The sequence below is a fragment of the Oncorhynchus masou genome, chromosome 21 (assembly GCF_036934945.1).
Source record: "Oncorhynchus masou masou isolate Uvic2021 chromosome 21, UVic_Omas_1.1, whole genome shotgun sequence".
In the NCBI taxonomy this organism is placed as follows: Eukaryota; Metazoa; Chordata; class Actinopteri; order Salmoniformes; family Salmonidae; genus Oncorhynchus; species Oncorhynchus masou.
In genome coordinates, this window is record NC_088232.1 from 16,636,489 (window position 1) to 16,662,720 (window position 26,232).

Below are 26,232 nucleotides of genomic sequence, written 5' to 3' on the forward strand. Positions count from 1 at the left end.
TGTCTGTGTGTCCTTGTTGTGATTTCTTATGGTGTATTTATAGGTAATGTATGTATTGGCTGGTGCAATACAAATGTCCCCTCTGTTGGATCAATAAAGTACTCTTATTTTATGACACAGTTCACACGTAGAAACTCCAAATGACAAATAAACCAAACAGATTGCAGATCATGTGAACGAAAAGAAACAAAATGTCATCATCAACAGAGGGAAGGAGGCATATGGATGATAGAAAAGAGAGGGAGGAAGGAAAATGCCTCACTGCACAGCAGCCAACTCAGAGATCCAGACAATCCAGGCCCAGACAATGCTATACCATGACCGTGCAGCATGACCATGACCGTGCAGCATGACCATGGCCGTGCAGCAGCTTGGCAGAGCTGCCAAGCACATATTGGCCAGCAGCGACACGAGATCGAATCGAATCCCACCCAAGACATTTTCTGACTTTCTCCCAACTACATCGACACCCCTGTATCTACCTACCGTCGATAGTGTCTAAATAAAAGAGACCATCCAAAGGAGGACAACTCTACTACACATTGTACTGTAGCTCAGAGTGAAAGGTACAGGGAAACATGCACACTCGATTCTCCTTGGCCCAGGCCCTCCCTCCATCTATAGAAGGCTTTATTAAGTTTGGTCAGAGACGGAGACGGCTTGTAAACACACAGAACACCATGGAGAGAGAGAGAGAGAGGCGGGATAAAGAGAGAGACAGATTGTAAACAGAGAGCAGAAGGATGTGGGACAGTGCGTTTCTTTCTTTCCCAGGCACTTTCCAATAACCACATAGTCAACCCAGTGGAAAGATATGACTGGACAACAAACTAAAAGAGAGAAAAAGAGGAAGGAAGGACGGCTGAACATGATCAGAGAGTGGCTATCTAGCACATTCCCTCACACACTGCTTCAATTAGTTAGTCCTGAGTAAGACCCCTGTCAAGACTCCTCAAAACACACATGCGCACACAGAGCCTGACAGAATGCTATTGAAAGATGAAAGGAGGGGGTTCAATTGACAGTTAAACCATCATGACCGGGTCGGGTCAATCGCGTCTCAGCAAATCACAGTCCTCAATGTCTGGGTATTTGGACTCCATTCACCTCTGTCGTAACACGTTACATTTAAGGGCCATGTTGGTCAACAGATCCAGACCTCTGCGGGTATTCCTCTATGAACCAGACACTTTATGGATTAGATGAGATTATAATCTTTGGATTATTATCTTTTGTTTTGAATGATATTTGAGTACAATAGAGAGGGCACAGTGATGACGAGGGAGACGGCGAAATTGGGGACAGCTAGGGCATTGACAGGCACACCTGCCAGTCTCTGACGGACGGTTGGCCAGCGACACGACAGCGTTGGTGTACGTGAGACACAACCTCCCCGCAATGGGGAAAAAGAAAGATGGAGGGATGAACTAATCTAAAGCAGATGGCAGACTGTAGAGAGAGAGAAACAAAATTAAAGCACGAGAGAGGGGGAAGAAAAGAGGGGGGGGGGGAATATTATCAGTTTAGAATCATGCTCACCTTCCTGCCCATTAAGCAAGCAAGTCAGAATTGTTGTCTTGGCAACCCCCTCTCCCCAAACTGCCATGACAACCGTATACAACTACGGTTGCTATAGTGACCATTGCTAAGCTAGCTAACTAATCAGAAGAAGGCTAAATAGAACAGCTGGGTTGAAAATGCCCTCTTTTCTCTTTTATCTCCCACCACTCGAAAAGACAGGGGGTACCCTGACCTCAACCCTCAACACACACACACACACACACACACACACACACACACACACACACACACTGCCCATCTATCGTCGTGATAGGATGTGAAGTGACAGAGAGACGCGGAGAGGGAAGGGCATTAGTGTGGTTGGGCTAGCAGGGTGAAAGGCTAGTGGGAGATCTCCTTTGTAGTTCCATTGTAGCTGGGTCCATGTTACACAATGGGGCAGTCCATTCACACACTGATGGGCCAAAGACCTTTATAGAGAAAGTATCTAAGCTCGAGAGCATCTAAGCTCGGATACAAGAATGACTGGAATGCCACAGTTGATAGGAAATGGTGCTGTAAAGTAGCATCAAATCGAATGGTAGAGAGTAGTATCAAGTCGTATAGTTTCAAAGAGTATCAGACCTGTGTTATGGATATTACTGAGTGTCTGTGTGCATACATTGTCTAGGCTTCTAGAACTTAACCTCTCAACAACTCAATCTGTTTCTACATCTCCTACATCCAACACTCTCGTTCAACCCATCTCAATTTCTCACTCCATCTCTAATCATCTCTCTCTGTGTCCCAACTGGCACCCTATTCCCTATATAGTGCACTACTTTTGACCAAAGATCCATGGGCCCTCGTCAAAAGTCATATGCCAAATAGGGAATCGGTTGCGATTTGGGAGACCGACTTTGTGTTATGCCTGCTGTCGGCTCTCTACTTCCATTCCTTATGTGGGTAAACACTGAAGCTCTCAGTGAGGCCAGATGTCAAAGGCCAATCTGAGACCCAGGGACATTGGCAGACAGCTTCTAACCAGATCCATACACACTCACTGGAATGGAATACTGCTCTGAACTTTGACCTCACGATCAATGCAGCGCACTTGATGCTTCCCCTCCATGACAGACAGAGGAGTGTAGAAATAGAGCTGGTAGACTGGACAATCCTGACAGGTCTAACTGACTGACTAACATATGTTACGGACTCTTACCACTAGGGGGAGAGCCTGATTATAGGGTAATCTGAGCCTCGATCTGTGATGGAGGGTAATTTCACCTTCAGTGCTATTGAGATATGGTGTGAGATGCTTTATATGACTGGTTACTGTGGTTACACCCGACAACCCTCAGTTCACACCATAGACTTCAATGTAACATACATTGACCTTCAGCTTTTGCGTCCATCCTCTATACAAGACTGGAGCTTCCACCAGCACGGGAATTCTCTATTTTATCTAACCTTTGTATTCCTATTTTGACCAAGTGAACACATTATATTTACAAGAAAAGAATGGAGATGAAGGGGAAGAGTTGCAGGTGAGAGGAACAGAATATTCATAATTGTACATTTGACTGTTGTCTGGGTACAGTAATGTCAATGCACTGACCTATAGACCGTCATCGTGAGGACCTGGGCCTCATTCACGTCAAGAATACCCCGACAATGACCAGTACAACAACAGAGTCCGGCAGCGTCCCACACTCTTTCACAGACCTTTAGGGTAGGCAGTAGAGGAGGCACCTTCCCTAGTACCTAACACAATACAGTCAATACAGACTCGCCTAGTGCCTTACACCCAGTAATCGCAGATTATTCATAGAAACAAACTGCTGACTGGCCTTGTATTGAAAAGCCCTGTCTCTGTCCTTTAGAATGTCTCTATCTATTGGTATGGAGGAGAGAGAGACAAGGAGAGGAAAAAGGAGAGGAGCTGGTCCAGGCAGGGGAGTGCTGTGGGTCTTTGTGTCAAGACAATAACCTGGATGGAGTGAGAGAGTAAATACAGAGAGAGGGACAGAGGGGTGGAGGGAGAGATAGAGGGCTGGAGGACTTTGTAAACTGCGGTCTATGCTACGCTCCAGTTGGTCTTTACATCAAGGAAGGGAGGATGTTTGTTTTTTTTACTCACAAAGACAAGCAGTGGCAAACACAGACAGAGCAGACAGACAGACAGACAGGCAGTCAGGCACTTTCATAGGAAGAGAATTGACTTCCTAGGTAAAGCAAACAAACGCTCACGTGCACAGAATGCATAGACAGACACATTAACCATTAGAACCATTTCCTGCAGTCAAATGACCAAATCTCCCTCTAGAGGCCTCATTGGTGGATTGTTCACAATTCACAATTAATAAACACGTTTTTTTTACCCCAATTTCACTGTAACTCCCGTACGGACTCAGGAAAGGCGAAGGCCAAGAGCCTCTGTCCTCTGAAACTCAACCCAGCCAAGCCCACGCTGCTTCAAGACACAATGCCCACTAAACCCAGAAGCCAGCCGCACCAATGTGTCAGAGGAAACACCATACACCTGGCGACCATGCCGGCGTGCACTGCGCCCAGCCCGCCACTGGAGTCGCTGGTGCGCGATGGGACAAGGACATCCAAACCCTCCCGTAACCAGGATGGCGCTGAGCCAATTGTGCACCGGCCCATGGGTCTCCCAATCGCGGCCGGCATGCGACAGAGCCTGGACTCGAACCCAGAATCTCTAGTGGCACTGCCTTAGACCACTGCGCCCCAGGGTTTCCATGTCAACCGGTTTTCTTATATTTCGGTCTTCTGTGATATATGTAAAGTGTAATATTTGGATGCAAACTCAAAATGTAATACATTTCAACTCTATATCTGACATGGTACAGGTGTCCTCTTTTTAAAGCACATAACCATGTGTGTGAGGTGTATACTTTTGTTTCAAAGTAGATTTGTTTAAGACTACCTAAGACCCTGATTTAACCCACTGCAGTAACTGCAAGTATTTAGCCCACTGTAATGCAATAGAATTTCTATATACAGGATCACTGATTGTGGCCATGTATAGAGTGAAAGAATAGACATGAATAAAGAAAGATGTTGTCTGGAAGCCTGTTAAGTTATTTCATCTTAGCACATCACACAAAAGCACTTCCTTGAAGAACACAGCGACTCTCTGGAGCACACACACACACACACACAAACAAACAAACAGCTTTAATATCACATTTCACTGCTCGGGCCGATTAGGAGGAGAAACATGATGATTCTTTAATGGTTACCGAGTGAACATCACAAGTACAAAATTAACAGAATAGTCTTTAATTCATTGGAGGTTTGACTAAATGTATCATTCCTTCTCCAATTCCCCTGATCCTTACTTTAGGTAAGGCTTCTGAAGAGGAGTGCTCAAGCTATTTTTCCTAACCAACACATGGTGAATTTGGGGGACGGTCAAAGTGGGATTCGAACCTGCAATCTTTCTATACCAAAGCGATTGTAGCCATGTAGAGGCACACACACACACACACACACACACACACACACACACACACACACACACACACACACACACACACACACACACACACACACACACACACCTCTCTCATCCAGGAAAAATGAGAATATATTTGTGGGAGCAGCAGACAGATTCAGACATGTAGATCTTGAAGCGTTCAAAATAGGCCATCCATGTTGTTGCCAGGTAACAGAGTGTGTTTATCACTAATGGAATGGCTTCTCCTGGGTCAGAGCAGGGATGTGTGTGTGTGTGTGTGTGTGTGTGTGTGTGTGTGTGTGTGTGTGTGTGTGTGTGTGTGTGTGTGTGTGTGTGTGTGTGTGTGTGTGTGTGTGTGTGTGTGTGTGTGTGTGTGTTCACAAATTATATGGTCAACCACAGTGTGCTCAGAGACATTGTGGTCAGGAATCAGGGTGTTTGGGGTCAGAGTGAAGAGGTTGTAGAGGACGTTGTGGTTGATACACATGACCTGGCTCTCCTCTGCTCTGCTCTCTTCTCTCCTCTCCCTCCTCTCCCCTCCTCCCTTCCCCCTCCTGATTACAGAAGCATCCCAAATACTCCATCCAGACTGACTTGAGGTGCAGACACCTCTCCTCTCTCTCCAATTTCTCTTTCTTCTCCCCCTCCCCCCCAAGTGATGATAAACTGTTTGAGTTGTTCTATTATTCACTAAGTGTTACAACCCGGCTTCCAGCTAACAAGGCGACATCTGACTGAAGCTGCCTTTTAGCGCTGTGTTCAAGAGAATAAAATTAGCAACACTTCACATTAAAGGCACACCAACAGCTCTCCACACAGGCAGCCTTCTAAGAGCTACATTCAGGAACACCACACGTATTCAACAGAGTAAACACACACACAGTCACTCAGAACTACTACAGTCACTGACACACACACACACACACACACACACACACACACACACACACACACACACACACACACACACACACACACACACACACACACACACACACACACACACACACACACACACACACAGAGAGGGAGATAGATAGAGACACAGACAGAGACACAAACAGACAGACGAAACATGTGTTTCCCATGCCAGTAAAGCCCTTTGAATTGAGAGAGAGAGAGAGACATATGTATGGGTAAACCACTTCTCCAATCTATCCAATCGTTTTGGCCCTATAACAAAGAACAAACAGCAAAAACATATACATGATCAAATGATAAAACATTGGCTATACTTAAACTCTTTAACATCATCCTTAGCTCTGGCATCTTCCCCTATATTTGGAAGCAAGGACTGATCACCCTAATCCACAAAAGTAGAGACAAATGTGACCCCAATAACTACCATGTGATATGCGTCAACAGCAATCTTGGGAAAAATCCTCTGCATTATCATTAACAGCAAACTCGTTCATTTCCTCAAAAAAAAAACAATGAAAACAATGTACTGAGCAAATGTCAAATTGGCTTTTTACCAAATCACCATACGACAGACCACGTATTCACCCTGCACACCCTAATTGATAAACAAACAATCCAAATCAAAGGCAAAGTCTTCATGCTTTGTTGATTTCCCAAAATAATTTTACTAAATGTGGCATAAGGGTCTGCTATGCAAATTGATGGAAAGTGGTGTTAGGGGGGAAAAACCTACAACATTATAAAATCCATGTACACAAACATGGAAGTGTGCTGTTAAAAACACACATTTATTCCACAGGGCCGTGGGGTGAGACAGGGATGCAGCTTAAGCCCCACCCTCTTCAACATATATATCAAGGAATTGGCGAGGGCACTAAAACAGTCTGCAGCACTAACCCTACTAGAATCTGAAGTCAACTGTCTACTGTTTGCTGATGATCTGGTTCTTCTGTCCCCAACCAAGGAGGGCCTACAGCAGCACCTAGATCTTCTGCACAGATTCTGTCAGACCTGGGCCCTGACAGTAAAAGCTGCGAACGAGCTGAGAGACAAGGCAAGAAAGGCCTTCTATGCTATCAAAAGGAACATAAAATTCAACATACCAATTAGGATCTGGCAAAAAATACTTGAATCAGTTATAGAACCCATTGCCCTTTATGGTTGGCTATGTACAGTGTTGTGCAAATAACCAAGAATTTGCAAAATGGGACAAACACCAATTTGAGACTGCATGCAGAATTCTGCAAAAATATCCTGTGTACAACATAAAACACCAAATAATGCACGCAGAGCAGAATTAGGCCGATACCGGCTAATGATCAAAATCCAGAAAAGAGACATTCAATTCTACAACCACCTAAAATGAAGCGATTACCAAACCTTCCATAAGAAAGCCATCACCTACAGAGAGATTAACCTGGAGAAGAGTCCCCTAAGCAAGATGGACAGCAACACAATTAGACCCAACCAAATCATGAGAAAACAAAAAGATAATTACTTGACACACTGGAAAGAATTAACAAAAAAAACGAGCAAACTAGAATGCTATTTGGCCCTAAACAGAGAGTACAAAGTGGCAGAATACCTGACCACTGTGACTGACCTAAACTTAAGGAAAGCTTTGACTAATGTACAGACTCAGTGAGCATAGCCTTGCTATTGAGAAAGAACGCCGTAGGCAGACCTGGCTCTCCAGAGAAGACAGGCTATGTGCACACTGCCCACAAAATGTGTTGGAAACTAGTTGCACTTCCTAACCTCCTGCCAAATGTAAGACCATATTAGAGACACATATTTCCCTCAGATTACACAGATCCACAAACTGAAAACAAACCTAATTTTGATAAACTCCCATGTCTACTGGGTGAAATACCACAGTGTGCCATCACAGCAGCGTGATTTGTGACCTTGTGCCACGAGAAAAGGGCAACAAGTGAAGAACAAACACCATTGTAAATGCAACCGATATTTATGTTGATTTATTTTCCCTTTTGTACTTTAACTATTTGCACAACACTGTACATAGCCATAATATGACATTTGAGGGTAATGTTTACTGTTCATTTTTGTTGTTTATTATCTACTTCACGTGCTTTGGAAATGTTAACATATATTTCACACACACGAGTCTCTCTCACTCACTCACTCACTCACTCAAATGTGGCATCTTGCTGTACAAATCTCCCGAGATGAATTCCTAGGACTCTGTCGACAGTGTACAGAATATGGACAGGATCTTGAGGTAACTGATCAACTCAGATTTTAGACCGCACTATCCATTTAAAGCAGAAATGTGTCCACAACCTCTGTCGTGCAAAGCAACAGACACACAGGGAGCTGTCAGGCTTCTGTAACAGAAATGGAGGAGCAGAGGTCTGGGAAACAAGCTGTCAGAAATAAGAAAGTCCTTTTTTAGAAAGAGGAGAGGTTCTAAACAAGGAGTTTTACTTCAAGTAGAGTGGCTGAATTATTCAAGGGTTCTTAAAAAAGGGCAGAATCCTTCAATGATTTCATTGTTTCCCTTTTATCTCCTTCTCTCTCCATCTTTTTCTCTCCCCCTCCTCTAAAGGAATGTCTGTGTGGCTTCCCATATGAACAAATATGACAGTTTACTATAGAATACCACAGTCCTTACATAGCATTCTAAAGTAAACTGTAGTATACTGTAGAATACTATAATACACACTGTAGTATCACTCAAGCATGTGTAGTACTTATTATAGAAGGCTTTAGTATGTAGCATACTGTGGAATATTATAGCAAATACTACAGTATTAACCTTTTCTTTTTAAAATACTGTGGTGAACACTACAGTAAAGTCCGCAAAAACACGACACTTTTTTAACTATAGTAAATACTAGAGCATTGAATTTACATATACCCTGCCCATTCCCCTCCCCCATATTCCAAATTTGTGCCACCCATAAGTGAGAAACCTACATGCCAAGTATAGACCATATATTGTGTTCCCTACAGGTTATAGAAAAAGAGCAGAAGCTGTGAACTATCCCTTCAGAACACCAACCAACCTACTTACAGGTTATGGAAAATGTGTTCTTTCAGTATTTATCCAGTAGGTTTCCTGAAGGAGAATAATAAAACAAAAAAACATAGGAAATACTACAGTAAAGTCTGCAAAAACACTTGTTTCATTTGACTACAGTATCTAGTGTTTTTGCAGACTTAGACTTTAGTGTATAGTGTAGAATACAGTTAACTATAGTATAAATACTGCAGTCAAATAAAACTGTAGTATATACTATAGTACATAATGTAGTGTTTTGTGCATTGTAGTATACTGTAGTATGTACTGTAGTGATTTTTCCTGTGGGTTGCTGCTTCCTTACTGCCACTCTCTCTGACTAGGGCATTGCTGTCGCCAAGGCAACCGATCACATTTCACATACTTCACTACAGAGCCCGGGTGGATCACACACACCACATGACCAAGAACAGGAAATACCAGAGAGAGGGAGAGAGAGAGAGAGAGAGAGAGAGCAGAAAATGAGGAGACAGACATGCAGAGAGGGAGTAGGGAAGAAAGAGAGAAAGAAGGATAGGGGGAAATAGAGAGGGAGACATAATCAATGTTTACAGCCCATAATTGAAACCAGTCGAGTGGTGACTATAAGCAAAGTCATTCTTACTCTATATATCTTTCAACGCTGCTATGCGTTCCACTTTACCCTCCACCCCCCCTTTTATCTCCGTCCCTCTCTCTCTCTCTCTCTCTCACTCCCGCTCTCATCCTTTCTCCCTCTCTCTCTCTCTCCCTCTGTGTAAAGGAAGGCAGTGTAGTGTTACAATGCACAGCCCCTGACTTCAAAACCTATTTATAGAAGTAACTGGGTAAGAAAGAGGAAGAGAGAGGGAAGGAGAGGGAGAGCAGGAGGGGGGGGGATAGGGAAAGAGGCATCATCATCATCACAAGTCAAAGCACCCACAAACTTCATATGATCATGCATGCGACAGGCCTAACTATGACACCCAGGAAATGAGCTCCACATTTACCAGGCACAACCCATATCTGTTCACTCAGATCACAAACTCAACGAGATGATGCAACACTCAGCCCTCTCATCAATTCACACTTGATGACAGAAAAAGAAAGAGACACAACAGCTATGGATCATATCTGTTCAGTCATAAAAGCAGACGCTACACCCACATAATAAATCCCCCCGATAACGAACGAGAGAAAGAGAGAGAGAGAGAGAGGAAAAACGATCAATAAAGATAGCAGATGTTCCTCCATAGATCTGAATATAGAACACAAGTAGCAGTGAAGAATAGCAGACTGGTGTTCTAAGTGGGAGTGACCAATAGCAGACTGCTGTTCTAAGTGGGAGTGATCAATAGCAGACTGGTGTTCTAAGTGGGAGTGACCAATAGCAGACTGCGGTTCTAAGTGGGAGTGATCAATAGCAGACTGGTGTTCTAAGTGGGAGTGACCAATAGCAGACTGCTGTTCTAAGTTGGAGTGACCAATAGCAGACTGCTGTTCTAAGTGGGAGTGACCAATAGCAGACTGGTGTTCTAAGTGGGAGTGACCAATAGCAGACTGCTGTTCTAAGTGGGAGAGACCAATAGCAGACTGCTTTTCTAAGTGGGAGTGACCAATAGCAGACTGCTGTTCTAAGTGGGAGTGACCAATAGCAGACTGCTGTTCTAAGTTGGAGAGACCAATAGCAGACTGCTTTTCTAAGTGGGAGTGACCAATAGCAAACTGCTGTTCTAAGTGGGAGTGTTCAATAGCAGACTGGTGTTCTAAGTGGGAGTGACCAATAGCAGACTGGTGTTCTAAGTGGAAGTGACCAATAGCAGACTGCTGTTCTAAGTGGGAGTGATCAATAGCAGACTGCTGTTCTAAGTGAGAGTGACCAATAACAGACTGGTGTTCTAAGTGGGTGTGACCAATAGCAGACTGGTGTTGTAAGTGGGAGTGACCAATAGCAGAAGGTGTTCTAAGTGGGAGTGACCAATAGCAGACTGGCTTCCAAATGGGAGTGACCAATAACAGAATCCAGGCCAGCTGTGGGCAGAACATGGACTGAAGTCAACTAAAACCAGAATGTAGACCTCCCCACACTTCGAGGTGAACCAAGGACTGCATAGAATTCCATAGTCTGAAATAGGAAAGCCCAGTACATCAGACGAGTGTGATGACATCCCACTTTACATAAAGATCCTGCAGCATCAGAGAGCCTTTCAGTGGTTCATTGGTGGCAGCGGTGGAATTGTACTCATTGTGGACATGCTGACTGGGTGTATAAGTGTGAGGACACCAGACAACCAGTCAACCCCTTTCCCTCCCATCAGCTGGATCTGTCACATGGGTTGCCGGTACCGTGTAATTTCCCCTAGACGTGAGGACACCTTTTCATCCCCCAGACAGACAGACAGACCCAGGAGACATGGTCAAGGCTGTTAGTGGAAACACACACACACACACCTCTGAGTCACTGTGACACTCCGAAGGTAAAAAGAGGGAAAAGGATGAGAGAAAAGGAAGAGGGAGTGAGATGCTTTGAAGCAGGAAATACGATACCTGACAGCACCACCCACAGAGAGAGAGAGACAGGAGAGATGATGTAACCAACTGATCGCTATGACCACAGCCTCTATCGCACTTCCTTTTACCCCCAGGGTATTCTGACATAACAGAGTGGTGTGTGTGTGTGTGTGTGTGTGTGTGTGTGTGTGTGTGTGTGTGTGTGTGTGTGTGTGTAGCTAACGTGACAACGGCCACTTCTAGACAATCAGATCTGCTAAAACTGGACCGGACACACTACACCACCTAATCCATTCACACTAGGAGATAGGAGATAATAATAGGAGGAGAGCAAGGAGCAGAACAACAAGACAAGGTATTGGGGGGGGGGGGGGTGTCTTCAGTCCCATAGTCTTTGACACAACTCTCGTGGAACAAAGAGGAGATAAAAGGAGTGAGTGAGTGAGAGGAGGATGAGAATATGAGAGGGGAAAAGGAGGGAGGAGAGGAGGCGTTCCCCCGTTCAGAGCACACACTGGGTGCCTGGGAGAATAATGAGTAAAAAGTGTTACACACACACACACTTCTACAAACTCTGTTCTCTCTGTCTCTCTTTCACTCCCCCCCCCCCCTCCTCCGTCATCTCCTGAATATCTAATTGTGGAAGAAGAACGAAGAGAAGAACGAGTGACTAACTCTTAGAAGTTAAGGGGAGAGGAGGAAAAGAAGGACAACGGAGAGAGAAACGGAAGAGGCAAATGTCAAAGGGGCTTTATTGGCATGGGAAAAGGGGCTTTATTGGCATGGGAAAAGGGGCTTTATTGGCATGGGCAAAGGGGCTTTATTGGCATGGGCAAAGGGGCTTTATTGGCATGGGAAAGGGGCTTTATTGGCATGGGAAAAGGGGCTTTATTGGCATGGGCAAAGGGGCTTTATTGGCATGGGAAAAGGGGCTTTATTGGCATGGGAAAAGGGGCTTTATTGGCATGGGAAAAGCAAGCCAAAGCAAGTGAAATAGACCAACAAGAAGGAACCAAAAACAACAACAACAGCAACAAAAAAAAATTATTGAAAATGAACAGTAAACATTGCAATCATAAAGGTTTCACAAATATAAAGATATCTCTTTCCGCTCGCGCTCTCTGTTTACTCTGTTTAGGGACAGGCGGCATTCACGTGTGAAACGTCGGTATTACACATATTACACAGACCTTTAACAAAGCTTTACGTATAAAATATGACATCTATTTAGAACTACACCAGCAAGCACCTTAAACACTCTCTCCTCTCACTTGTCCAACTGTCTGCATAAGAAAACAACAACAACAAAAAAACAATGAAGTGTGATGAAAAAACGGGTTCTGCCAGAATGTCTTGAAACAGGCGACAGCGGTCTACGTTCCTCCATAACGGTAGCGGTGAGTTTCATGCAGAGGGAGCTATGGAGAGGGGTGTGGTATGGAAATGGGTTCACCACATCGTCTGTGTCCCCATCGGAGAGGGTGCAGTGCGGAAAGTGGTTCCACTGTGATATTCTGTGTCTTCAGTCCACTGCCATTCCTCCAACTATTCATCGGTACTCCGGTACTCCTCTCTTCCCTCGCTCTCTCTTCATTCTTTTCTCTCCGATATCAGCAAGTTAAATATCCCCCGGCTTATTCTGCCATTGCTCAGAGCTGAAATATGTGTGCGTGTGTGTGTGTGTGTGTGTCCGTCCATTGTATGTATTCATTGCTGAGAGCAGAGTGGTGGGCGGAATACTTCAAAGACTTTTCCTCTGACTCACTCCTGACTTGTGAGACAGCAGAGGCACGCGACACACCGACACACACCGACACACACTGCGCCATACGTCCTGCTCTGTCGCCTTCTGCTCTAACTGGTCCTGCATCATTCAATAGATGTAAAAACATACAGAAGACCACCTAAATGGGATATAGGTTCAGGGGCTTAGAGGCGCTGTCTCACACACACACGCACCAATAGAAATTGGACACTCGTGAACAAAAATTGTAATGTGGTCACATGACACACAGCTATGACGTCACGCGCACATACATTGGTGTCACATGTCAATCAATGGTCAGCTGGAAACCCTTCTTGTGTTACACACACACACACACACAGAGGCATGCATGACATCATACCCAGGAGTACTACAGGGAATAATACAGTTCAATGATGATGAGATAATGGGACTATACAATTTTAGTTAGTACTATAAAATCTGTACTATTAGGTATCACAGCTGTCATATTACTAGTCTGGATTACTGGACCCCAATCCCTTCTCTCTGCTCTATATTCTCTCTCCTCCCGCTATCCCTTCTCTCTGCTCTATAGTCTCTCGCCTCCTTATATCTCCTCTCCTCTCTGCTCTATATTATCTCTCCTCCCTCTATCCCCTCTCCTGTCCTCCCTCTATCCCCTCTCCTGTCCTCCCTCTATCCTCTCTCCTGTCCTCCCTTTATCCCCTCTCCTGTCCTCCCTCTATCCCCTCTCCTGTCCTCCCTCTATCCCCTCTCCTGTCCTCCCTCTATCCCCTCTCCTGTCCTCCCTCCTCTATATTATCTCTCCTCCCTCTATCCCCTCTCCTGTCCTCCCTCTATCCCCTCTCTTGTCCTCCCTCTATCCCCTCTCTTGTCCTCCCTCTATCCCCTCTCTTGTCCTCCCTCTATCCCCTCTCCTGTCCTCCCTCTATCCCCTCTCCTCCCTCTATCCCTCTATCCCCTCTTCAGTTTGAAAGTGATGGGTATAGCGCTAGACTCCAGCTCTCTGAGCCATTCCTAAGCTAGACACGCCTCACCACAGAACTTTGAACTGAAGAGGCACAACTCAACAAGAAGAGCAGGAGAGAGGAGAGGAGGGGGGATAGAGAGAGAGAGAGACAGAGGGAGGGAGGGAGGGAGAAGAAAGAGAGGGTGTATTTGGAGGGCTTTTGGCACGGTGTCAGGGGAAGCTCCTAAATCCATAAATCAATAGTGACCTGTGCATGAGACTGGGACAGGTGTGAGAGGCTTCAGAACGGAGCTGGATCACACAGCTGAGGGAGGAGCCTGTGTGTGTGTGTGTGTGTGTGTGTGGGGGGGGGGGGGGGGTACCTGAGTTTGTGTGTGTGTGTGTGTGTGTGTGTCATGGTACTAGTGGCTCAATAATATAGCTCTAGTTTGTCTGCCTCTCCTTCAGCTGCTCCAGAGGAAATCTCCAGCCTCTCAACAACTCTCTCAAGGCCTGCGCAAGGGGCTGCGAGACACACATACATACACAATCACACACACACACACACTGGAAGCACACCTTTCTACTTATCTGTGTGAGTGTATGTGTTAGCTAGCAGTTCAGATCGTGTTTCGGTCACTGCTCTCAACAGATGTTCCTCCCACACACACTACCCCCCTCCCCCTTCATCCATCCATCCATCCCTCCCTCCCTCACGCTCCAGGTAATACCAGGCTCCACAGCAGCAGAGTTGATACTAAACACTCCTCCCTCTAACTGCCAGTATCAGTGGTGTGTCGGTCTGTCAGCTGGGAGACAGACGAGGGACACAGTAGAGTAGGTCTCCATATATCTAAGGAGTGTTCTATGAACATCCAGTAACTTGCAGGGGCAGGGTACCTTTGGTACCTCTGTCTGTAATAGTCCTGCTATATATAACTGAGACGAGGTGGGAGAGAGAGAGAGAGGAAAGTCAGCTGCAAAACGGAATGCATTCAACCAAAATGTGTCTTCCGAATTTAACCCAACCCCTCTGAATCAGAGAGGTGCGGGGTTGAGAGAGAGAGGGGGTAAAGTATACATCATCATTAAATCTATTTACTCTAACGACACAAGCAGTATTAAACTGAACAATAAAATAACATTTTTTTTTGCATAAGGGCGAGGGGTGAGACAAGGGTGCAGTTTAAGTTCAACTCTGTTCAACGTCTACATCTGCAGCCCATGGACTCACCATCAAAGATGAAGTCTGATTCCTGCTCTACGCAGATGACCTTGGCCTACTGTAACCAACAGAGCAACTACAGGAACAACTTAACATTATTTGGGAATAAAGCATAATTTCTCCCTTTTTTTACCTTTATTTAACTAGGCAAGTCAGTTAAGAACAAATTCTTATTTACAATGATGGCCTACCAAAAGGCCTCCTGTGGGGATGGAGGCTGGGACTAAAAATAAAAAATACTATAAAAAATTTGACAAAACACACAAGTTTCGGAAATCCAAAGTTGTGATTTTCCAGAACAATGCCAGGAATCAAAGCAGCAGACACTCGTTCAAATTTGAAAATACCATGGCTGAACATGCCCAATGGTACAACTACCTAGGACTAAAAATATGTGCCTCTGGTAGGTTTTGGTCTGGCAGTGAATCCACTCAAATAAAAAGCCTGTAAAGCATTTTACTCCTTAAAAAGTAAATTCTCAAAAATAAATATTCCTCTCCAAATATGGTACAAAATAGTCAACAGTGTAATTTGACCAATTTCACTAAATGGAAGCGAGGTTTGGAGTCCAATCTGTAATTACGATCATAAGCATTGGGCTACAAACTCAATGGAAAATCAACATACAGAATTCTGCAGAATTATCCTAAATATATATATTTTTTAAATACCAAATAATGTATGTACGCAGAGTATGTATGCAGAGCTGGACTCTGAAGATTCCCTTTAATTGTAAATATAAAGAAAAGGACACAAACATTTTGGCACCATTTGAAATGAAGCCCCAAAATCCTTACTATTCAAAGCACTAGAAACCCAACAGCGGAACCCCGAGAAGAGTCCCCTATGTCAGCTATTAAAAACACTAAAACAACCCTATTACCCAAAACACACAAGGAAATCAATCCAATTGTTACAGAAATCAAAACCTCCTTAACAAAAACAAAGAATAAACTAAACTGCTGTTTGGCCCTCAAAAGAGAATACAAATTGTCAGAATATCTCTACTCTGTCAGAGATACAAAACAGAAACAGATCCTGACCAAACACAGGCTCAGCGACCACCAGTAGGCTATCGAGAAAGGCCATGCAAAAAGACATGGCTTCCCAAAGAGGAACGCTATGTGGTCACTGCACTACAGGGGAGGTAGAGACAGAGATGCACTTTCTCCTCTACTGTAAGAAATACTCCCAAATAAGATCAATCAATTCCCAACTTCTGTGCTTTTGATAATGACATAAAGCTGGGAATTATTCTGGGTGATTTCCATAACCTGAGGGACATCCCAATGACCTTTAGTTCCCTGAAGTATATACATTGTACATCACTTACAAGCGATACATAGTGTAACCATCATCCATGTGCATTTTGTTGTTTATTTCTTTTTCTAATCTTATTTCATGAAATGTATCAACTGAATGTATCTTCCGCATTTAAATGCGAGAGAATCCGAGAGATGCGGGGGCAGAGAGAGGGGGGGGGGATAAATAGATGGAGAGGGATTAGAGGAAGTATGAGGGGCAGAATAATTGAGAGAGAGGAATACAATTGACCAAAATAAAAGGAGAAAGAGGGAAGACACAAAACAGGCAATTATATCTTCGATATACCTTTACGTTCTCATCTCCTCAATTCATTGTCTGATCTAGAAGATGAAACTCCCCATAGTAAAAACCCTGACAGTCTCATCGCCCTCTCCCACAGACACAAAAGCTTGGGGAAGATGTCTACCGACATATCGCAGCCATGGCAACAATACTTTAGGTGGCCAGCTCTAACCATTACCATGGCAACTTTCAGAAGGTGAATCTCCATGTCTTCCTAACCGACTAGGGGATTGAGTCCAGTTAACTGACAATAAAGTTCAACACAAAGACAACGGGGTTCATCGAGAATGGCACCCTGTTCCCTATGTAGTGCACTGCTTTTGGCCAGAGCCCTATAGGGAATAGGGTCCAATTTCAGATGTGTCCTTTCTTCTGATATTCTACATCACTGTACAATAGCCACACACTCAATGCAACAATGGACCACTTCAGTAGAATCATTTGCCTATTCTTTGTAACACTTTTTTTCCTTCGCTTCCTCAAACTCCTGGAAAGATAGATATATTTATCCTCTTCGGGATAAAGCAATACGTTAGAAGAACTCCTCTTCCTCCTTCCCCTGTTTCCTAAACTGCAGCATTGTCCTCAGGAAAAGGGATCTCCCTCCCTCTCTTTTTCTGTTGCTCCACAATAGCCACATTAAGGTCTGTTCTCTGTGCATCACCATTACCATGTGCAGTATCACATTAGCAGGAGCTTGGAATACTGATCAACTGGTCAAGAGACAAAGGAACAATGGCGACTTATACACCAAACCCCTTCTCAATGCCCAGCGCCGCAGGGGGAGAAGGAGAAAGAAAGGAGAAGAAGACATTCCATCGGATTACAGTACAGCAGGAAAAACAAGAGAGGGGAAGAAGCAGCTGAAGAGATGCTGCCAGAATCTCTATATACCCCCCCCCCCTGCCAAAAAAATTATGTCTGAATGAGAGAAAGAGGAGGGGAGCAGACACAAAAAGGCAGCCACCTCGAGACTTAGAGACGCTCCTTTTTATAAGAGCAGAACCAATGCCGAATCTATACAGTGTGAGTTAAGGCTATGGTGATCTAGCCAGGTGCCTGCATGGAGGGAGGGTGATCGACACACACACAGAGAGAGAGAAAGAGAGAGAGAAAGAGAGAGAGAGAGAGGGCGTTAGACTGGGTTAATGATATCTAAAGAGCATATGCAAATGAACCAACTTCACTTCGGCAGCTTTGAAGTGTATCAGAAAGTGAAGGATGGGGGTTTCAGTCCATCCTACCGTGCACCGTGGGGGCGAGGAGGAGATACGGGAGAGAGAGGGAGTAAGAAGAGAAGGCACGATATTAAAGTCTATATGACGGTACCTTGCAGGAGGACCCCTCCATTTTTTCGGAAGAAGGGACTCCCTGGCCATATAGGAGGACTGGACATGCTGCAGAAAAAGGAGAGAGAGAGAGAAAAAGGGAGAGCATGAGTAAGGAAGAGCCTCGGACTGAATTCGCTCAAATGACAGCCCTGTAGAATATTCCACTGGAGCAGCCCTTCTTCAATCTCTATGCAAAACACAGCAAGGTAGTTTCAACCAGTGCCTTACACACTAGAAACAGACCATGGTCTTTCAGTTGTAACCACATGAGCAGTCATCGAAACACGCACGCACACGTACGCACGCTAACACACACCACTTTGCTCTGAGAGGTTGAGTGTGTGTGGTCGATGTGTGTGTATGATAAGAGTTCAAAGGGTTAACAGACTCCTAATACCTTTTATCTCTGCAGTCGAGGGGATAAGGACAGGACACAACTCTCTCTCTCTCTCCTACTCCCTTTATCACTTTTCTCTCTTTGTCTTGTCTGTCACTCTCTCCCCTTTCTCTCTTAATCCTCTCTCCCCGTTGTCTCTCTTTGGCTCTCCCTCCCTCTACCTCTCTCTCAGGCCAGACAGAGCAATCCCAGATCTAATCAGATGGTAGTCTGATCTTCCACTGAGCTCCATCTGAGTCCTCCATCCTCTCACATAGATAGGGAGGCACACACACACACACACACGCGCGCACACACAGACACACACCCCCTGTAACACAGCAGATAGCAGAGCCACAGCCAGGCCGTCTACTGCTATGCTCCATGCTAATCTGCTTACTCCATATTAACTAATTGAGCTGTAGAACAAACAGTGGAGCAGGGAGGCACAGCGCATTATAGCCCCAAAATGGTTTGTGTGTGTGTGTGTGTGTGTGTGTGTGTGTGTGTGTGTGCCACCAGCTTAAGTCACACACTTGATGAGTTGCCTCAGAAAGAGAGACTCATCTCGTTTAAACGATGGAGAGCAAAGGAGAAGAGAAAAAACGTGTTCAACAGGCACCTTAATCAAGCACAGAGCGACCCGTTTCTCCATCTCCATCTCCTGATAAGCAGGGCACTACGCCGATGACAGATGGCTAGGTCTGACCTGACAATTTGGGATAATTTAGCTGTGGAGAGGAGAGGGCCATCACATCTCCACTCTTCATACAGAGAACGGATACTTTCAATTATAGCTGTGTCGGAATGCTGAGACACTGAATGCTGAGATGTGCGCACACACACACAAGCAAACACACACTCACTGAGCCACACGCATACAAACACACAGGCAAACACACACAGAAGCCTTCTGACTGACTAACAGCCTCATTAGCATATCAGTTGCCTGGCAACGAAACAACATCGTCAACTTCCTTTTTCCTGTATTGGTATTCATGTGTTTGTTTGGAGACATCCAGCTACTAAACACCACTACACTCTTAGAAAAAGGGGTTCTTCGGCTGTTCCCATAGGAGAACCCTTTTTGGTGGAACTCAAAAGGGTTCTTCTACCCATGTGTCTTACATCAGCTAGTGCGTTGATTCCACCTGCACTGATCTGTCTCATACCTCGCAAAGGATCATGGGATTGATCAGAAGTAGTTCGGCTACAATGTGCTGCCACAACATTTGAAAATATTACCTAGGAGACATTGTCTGCTGAACCCCATTTCTGCTTCAAAAATGTCTGAATTAATCTAAGCTAGAACAACAAATGTCAATAATGTTGATGTTTTATTGGTGAGGAAGTCTTAGTCAGCCCATTTTACATCGAGCTAAAGATTATTGTCCTTCAATGAGCAGTGTTTCTGAAGTTTGACTATGGGCACGACAGCTAGCATAGATATGTCCGGCAATAGCTGAGCCAGTCACTGAAATGTTCTGATAAAAACGAGTTAATTGCATCCGCCATGGAGCTCAGTTTCATAATTTTACCGTATGTCCCAGCTGTTTGGCATGGTTTTGAAGTAATCGCGAAAAAATAGGCCTTATTTTAGGGCATTTCTCACCCTGCCAGCTCCAATTAGTTCTACTGAGCACGTGGCACCAATTCACCTTCCAAACTTTCTATTCCCAGCCTACTGTTCTCCATCAAAATGGCAGCTTCGCAATTGTTAGCAATGTGATTATCCCACGTAAACCTTGAAGGTTTACCTCAGGTAACGGCTACTTGATGTGCGATCTCACTGTTTGGCCGAGTACACGTTGCGGTGACCCACGGTGAAGAGATGGCTGACACCTAGCGATTAATTTAAAAAAACAATTCTGTTCATGGTTTACCAAATTCTTTCCAGAAAAAGGTGTAAAACCTAAAACAAAACACGTGTCTGTGTTCTCTTTTTCTAGATTTTGCCAATTTAAACCACCAGAAAAATTTGAATTAAAAAACTAAATGATTATTGGATCAATTTTGTTGGCTGCTGGGTAATTTGCTTCGAAATCTGTTCTTTAGTAGGCATCGAATTGAGTATATGCTGAGCTGGTTCACTGAGGTGCAACCAAATGGATGGGTCGACCTCGTTGATTTGTAGATCTGACACAGTTGCTACCTCAGATTATGAGCCCAGCGAGGTATGTAGTACCCGCAGATGGCCACGGGGAGGAAAAAGTGAGCTATAAACACATTTGGTCTTTTGCCTTAAAAACCCTAACCCTAACCCTAGGTATAAACTATTTAAGCAATAACCCTAACCCTGAACAGATAGTAACCCTCGCCACACCCAAATGGTAGGGTAGCCTAGAACATTTTTACAAAGTTTTTACGTAATAATATTATGTTAATTAATACCATCACAGAACTAAATAGCATTTTCATTTTTTTTATAAAGTCAAAACCTCTAAGTATTTGCTGTTTTTTCCCCCAATTATTTCTTAATTTATGGTATTTCTTATTGCAAGGCAGAACACTTGATAAACAAGCCACATTCTACAGACAATTACGGATTACAAAAAGGAAACAAGCCCAGTCGTGGACATCGACGTCTTGCTTCCAGACAAATTAAACAACTTCTTTGTGCGTTTTGAGGAGAATACAGTGCCACCGACGCGAACCACTACCAAAGACTGTGGGCTCTCCTTCTCCGTGGCCGACGTGAGTAAAACATTTAAACGTGTTAACCTTTGCATGGCGGCCAGCCCAGATGGCATCCCTAGCCGCGTCCTCAGAGCATGTGCAGACCAGCTGGCTGGTGTGTTTACGAACATATTCAATCGATACCTATCCCAGTCTGCTGTCCCCACATGCTTCAAGATGGCCACGATTGTTCCTGTTCCCAAGAAACCAAGGTAACTGAACTAAATGACTATCGCCCCGTAGCACTCCTCTCATCATGAAGTGCTTTGAGAGACTAGTCAAGGATCATATCACCTGTCACCCTAGACCCACTTCAATTTGCTTTACCGCCCCAATAGATCCACGGACGATGCAATCGTCATCACACTGCACACTACCCTATCCCACCTGGACAAGAGGAATACCTATGTAAGAATGCTGTTCATTGACTACAGCTCAGCATTCAACACCATAGTACCCTCCAAACTCATCATGAAGGTTGAGACCCTGGGTCTCGACCCCACCCTGTGGAACTGGGTCCTGGACTTCCTGACGGGCTGTCCCTAGGTGGTGAAGGTAGGAAACAGCATCTCCACTCTGCTGATCCTCAACACAGGGGCCCCACAAGGGTGCGTTCTCAGCCCCCTCCTGTACTCCCTGTTCACCCACGACTGCCAGGCCAAGCACGCATCCAACTCAATCATCAAGTTTGCAGATGACACAACAGTAGTGGGCTTGATTACCAACAATGACGAGGCAGCCTACAGGGAGGAGGTGAGGGCACCTCTCACTCAATGTCAATAAAACAAAGGAAATTATTGTGGACTTCAGAGGGAGCACTCCCCTATCCACATCGACGGGACAGCAGTGGAGAAGGTGGAAAGTTTTAAATTCCCCGGTGTACATATCATGGACAAACTGAAATGGTCCACTTACATCAGCACCTCTTCAAACTCAGGAGGCTGAAAAAATGTGGCTTGTCACTGCATAATCGAGAGCATCCTGTCAGGCTGTATGACTGCCTGGTAAGGCAACTGCACCGCACACAACCAAAGGGCTCTCCAGAGGGTGATGTGGTCTGCACAACGCATCACTGGGGGCGAACTACCTGCCGGTCAGGACACCTACAACACCCGATGTCACAGGAAGGCCAAAAAGATCATCAAGGACAATAACCACTCAAGCCACTGCCTGTTCACCCCGCTTCCATTCAGAAGGCGAGGTCAGTACAAGTGCATCAAAGCTGGGACAGAGAGATTGAAAAATATATGCTTTCTCAAGGCCATCAGATTGTGTCAAGGCCACCTTCTCAAGGCAACGAGCAAAGAGAGGCGGCTGCTTACCTACAGACTTGATATCATTGGCCACTTTAATAAATGGAACACTAGTCACTTTAATAATGCCATTTTAAGAATGTTTACATATCTCACGTTACTTATCTCATATGTATAGCACACTACACTATCTATTATGTACTATCTATTGCATCTTAGCCGCTCTGTCACTGATCATCCTTTGCTGGAGTGTGTGTATTAGGTTTTGTTGTGAAATTTTTAGATATTACCTGTTAGATACTGCTGCACTGTCAGATCTAGAAGCATAAACATTTCAGTACACTGGCAATAACATCTGCTAACCATGAGAATGTGACCACTAAAATTTGATTTGATTTGAAGCATAAGACCATGAAGCATCACTTACAGGCTACAAGCAGCAATATGATTGACATGAAATAGCATGCAACTAAACACTATATGTCCCACTCATTACTTTACAGTTAGCTATATAAAGTTGAAGTCGAAGTTTACATACACTTCGGTTGGAGTCATTAAAACTAGTTTTTCAACCAATCCAAATATTTATAGTTAAAAACTATAGTTTTGGCAAGTCGATGAGGACATCTACTTTCTGCATGACACAAGTCATTTTTCCAACAATTGTTTACAGACAGATTATTTCACTTATAATTCACTGTATCACAATTCCAGTGGGTCAGAAGTTTACATACACTAAGTTGACTGTGCCTTTAAACATCTTGAAAAATTCCAGAAAATGATGTCATGGCTTTAGAAGCTTCTGATAGGCTAATTGACATCATTTGAGTCAATTGAAGGTGTACCTGTGGATGTATTTCGAGGCCTACCTTCAAACTCAATGCCTCTTTGCTTGACATCATGGGAAAATCCCAAGAAATAGTTCATCCTTGGGAGCAATTTCCAAACGTCTGAAGGTACCACGTTCATCTGTACTAACAATAGTACGCAAGTATAAACACCATGGGACCACGCAGCCATCATACACACAGGAAGGAGACTCATTCTGTCTCCTAGAGATGAATGTACTTTGGTGTGAAAAGTGCAAATCAATCCCAGAACAACAGCAAAGGCCCTTGTGAAGATGCTGGAGGAAACAGTTACAAAAGTATCTACATCCACAGTAAAACGAGTCCATTATCAACATAACCTGAAAGGCTGCACAGCAAGGAAGAAGCCACTGCTCCAAAACCCCCATAAAAAAGCCAGACTACAGTTTGCAACTGCACATGGGGACAAAGATCACACTTTTTGGAGAAATGTCCTCTGGTCTGATGAAACAAAAATAGAACTGTTTGGCCATAATGACCATCATTATGTTTGGAGGAAAAAGGGGGAGGCTTGCAAGCCAAAGAACACTATTCCAACCGTGAAGCATGGGGTTGGCATCATCATGTTGTGGGGGTGCTTTGCAGCAGGAGGGACTGGTGCACTTCACAAAATAGATGGCATCATGAGAAAGGAAAATTATGTGCCTATATTGAAGCAACATCTCAAGTTAAAGCTTGGTCGTAAATGGGTCTTCCAAATGGACAATGACCCCAAGCATACTTCCAAAGTTGTGGCAAAATGGCTGAAGGACAACAATGTCAAGGTATTGAAGTGGCCATCACAAAGCCCTGACCTCAATTGTATAGAAAATGTGTGGGCAGAACTGAAAAGGCGTGTACGAGCAAGGAGGCCTACAAACCTGACACAGTTACACCAGCTCTGTGTGACGCTCGTCGTTGGAATGAGGTGAGGACCAAAGCGCAGCGTGGTAAGTGTTCATCATATATTTATTAAACCGAGAACACTAAACAAAACAACAAAGGAGAAACGAAACCGTTCTGAAAGGTGACATACACATAACAGAAAATAAATCACCCACAAAACACAAGTGGGAAAAGGCTACCTAAGTACGATTCTCAATCAGAGACAACTAACGACACCTGCCTCTGATTGAGAACCATACCAGGCCAAACGCAAAACACAACATAGAAAAAGGAACATAGACAACCCAACCCTGACCATACTAAAACAAAGACATAACAAAAGAAATAAGGTCAGAACGTGACAGTACCCACTCCCCCCCAAAGGTGCGGACTCCGGCCGCAAAACCTGAACCTATTGGGGAGGGTCTGGGTGGGTGTCTGTCCGCGGTGGCGGCTTTGGTGCAGGACATGGACCCCACTCCACCATAGTCTTTGTCCACCTCCTAACCTGCCTCCGTGGCCTCTTTAGAGCGGCGACCTTCGCTGCCGAACTCGGACTGGGGAACCTAGCCACGGGTCCCGAATGGACGGAAGATTTCGGCAGCACCGGACAGGCGGGAGACTCCGGCAGCTCCGGAGCGAAGGGCGAGTCCGGCAGTGCCGGAGTAACGAACGGCCCCGGCAGCACCTGATTGACGGGCTGCTCCGGCAGCTCCTGACTGATGGGCGGCTCTGGCAGCTCCTGACAGACGGACGGCTCTGGCAGCTCCTGACAAACAGGCGGCTCTGGCAGCTCAGGACAGACAGAAGACCCTGGCAACTCAGGACAGACGGGAGACTCTGGCAGCTCAGGACAGACGGGAGAGTCTGGCACGCTGAGCAGGCGGGAGCACCTGTAGGGAGGAGACGGAGAGACAGCCTGGTGCGGGGGCTGCCACCGGAGGCCTGGTGCATGGAGGAGGCACCGGATAGACCGAACCGTGGAGGCGCACTGGAGGCCTTGAGCACCGAGCCTGTACAACCCTACCTGGCTGGATGCTCCCCGTAGCCAGGCCAGTGCGGCGAGGTGGAATAGACCGCACTGGGCTGTGCTGGCGAACCAGGGACACCATGCGCAGGGCTGATGCCATGTACCCCGGCCCGAGGAGACGCACTGGAGACCAAATGCACAGAGCCGGCTTCATGGCACCTGGCTCGATGCCCACTCTAGCCCGGCCGATACGAGGCGCTGCTATGTAGCGCAACGGGCTATGCCTGCGCACTGGGGACACCGTGCTCCTCACAGCATAACACGGTGCCTGCCTGGGCCACCTCTCTCCACGGTAAGCACGGGGAGTTGGTGCAGGTCTCCTACCTGACTTAGCCCCCCCCAATACATTTTTGGGGCTGCCTCTCGCCCCAGCCGCGCTGCCGTGCTGCCTCCTCATACCACTGCCGCTCAGCTTTAGCTGCCTCCAGCTCTGCCTTGGGGCGGCGATTCCACAGCCTGTGCCCAGGGTCCCTTGCCGTCCAAAATCTCCTCCCATGTCCAGGAGTCTTGCGATTTCGGCCGCTGCCCGTTAACACGCTGCTTGGTCCTTGGTTGGTGGGTGATTCTGTGACGCTTGTCGTTGGAATGAGGTGAGGACCAAAGCGCAGCGTGGTAAGTGTTCATCATATATTTATTAAACCGAGAACACTAAACAAAACAACAAAGGAGAAACGAAACAGTTCTGAAAGGTGACATACACATAACAGAAAATAATCACCCACAAAACACAAGTGTTAAAAGGCTACCTAAGTATGATTCTCAATCAGAGACAACTAACGACACCTGCCTCTGATTGAGAAGAATACCAGGCCAAACGCAAAACACAACATAGAAAAAGGAACATAGACAACCCACCCGACTCACGCCCTGACCATACTAAAACAAAG

The 26,232-nt window shown here is 45.3% G+C and overlaps 1 protein-coding gene across 3 annotated transcripts in view; it reads right to left on the reverse strand.

Annotated features, from left to right (window-relative positions):
* foxn3 (forkhead box N3) overlaps positions 1-26,232 on the reverse strand; it is a 112,552-nt gene that overhangs the window by 9,987 nt on the left and 76,333 nt on the right. For all 3 annotated transcript variants that reach the window (XM_064927570.1, XM_064927572.1, XM_064927571.1), the window contains exon 4: positions 18,276-18,343. In XM_064927570.1, coding sequence (XP_064783642.1) covers positions 18,276-18,343 — 68 coding nt within the window. The remainder of the gene's footprint in view (positions 1-18,275; positions 18,344-26,232) is intronic.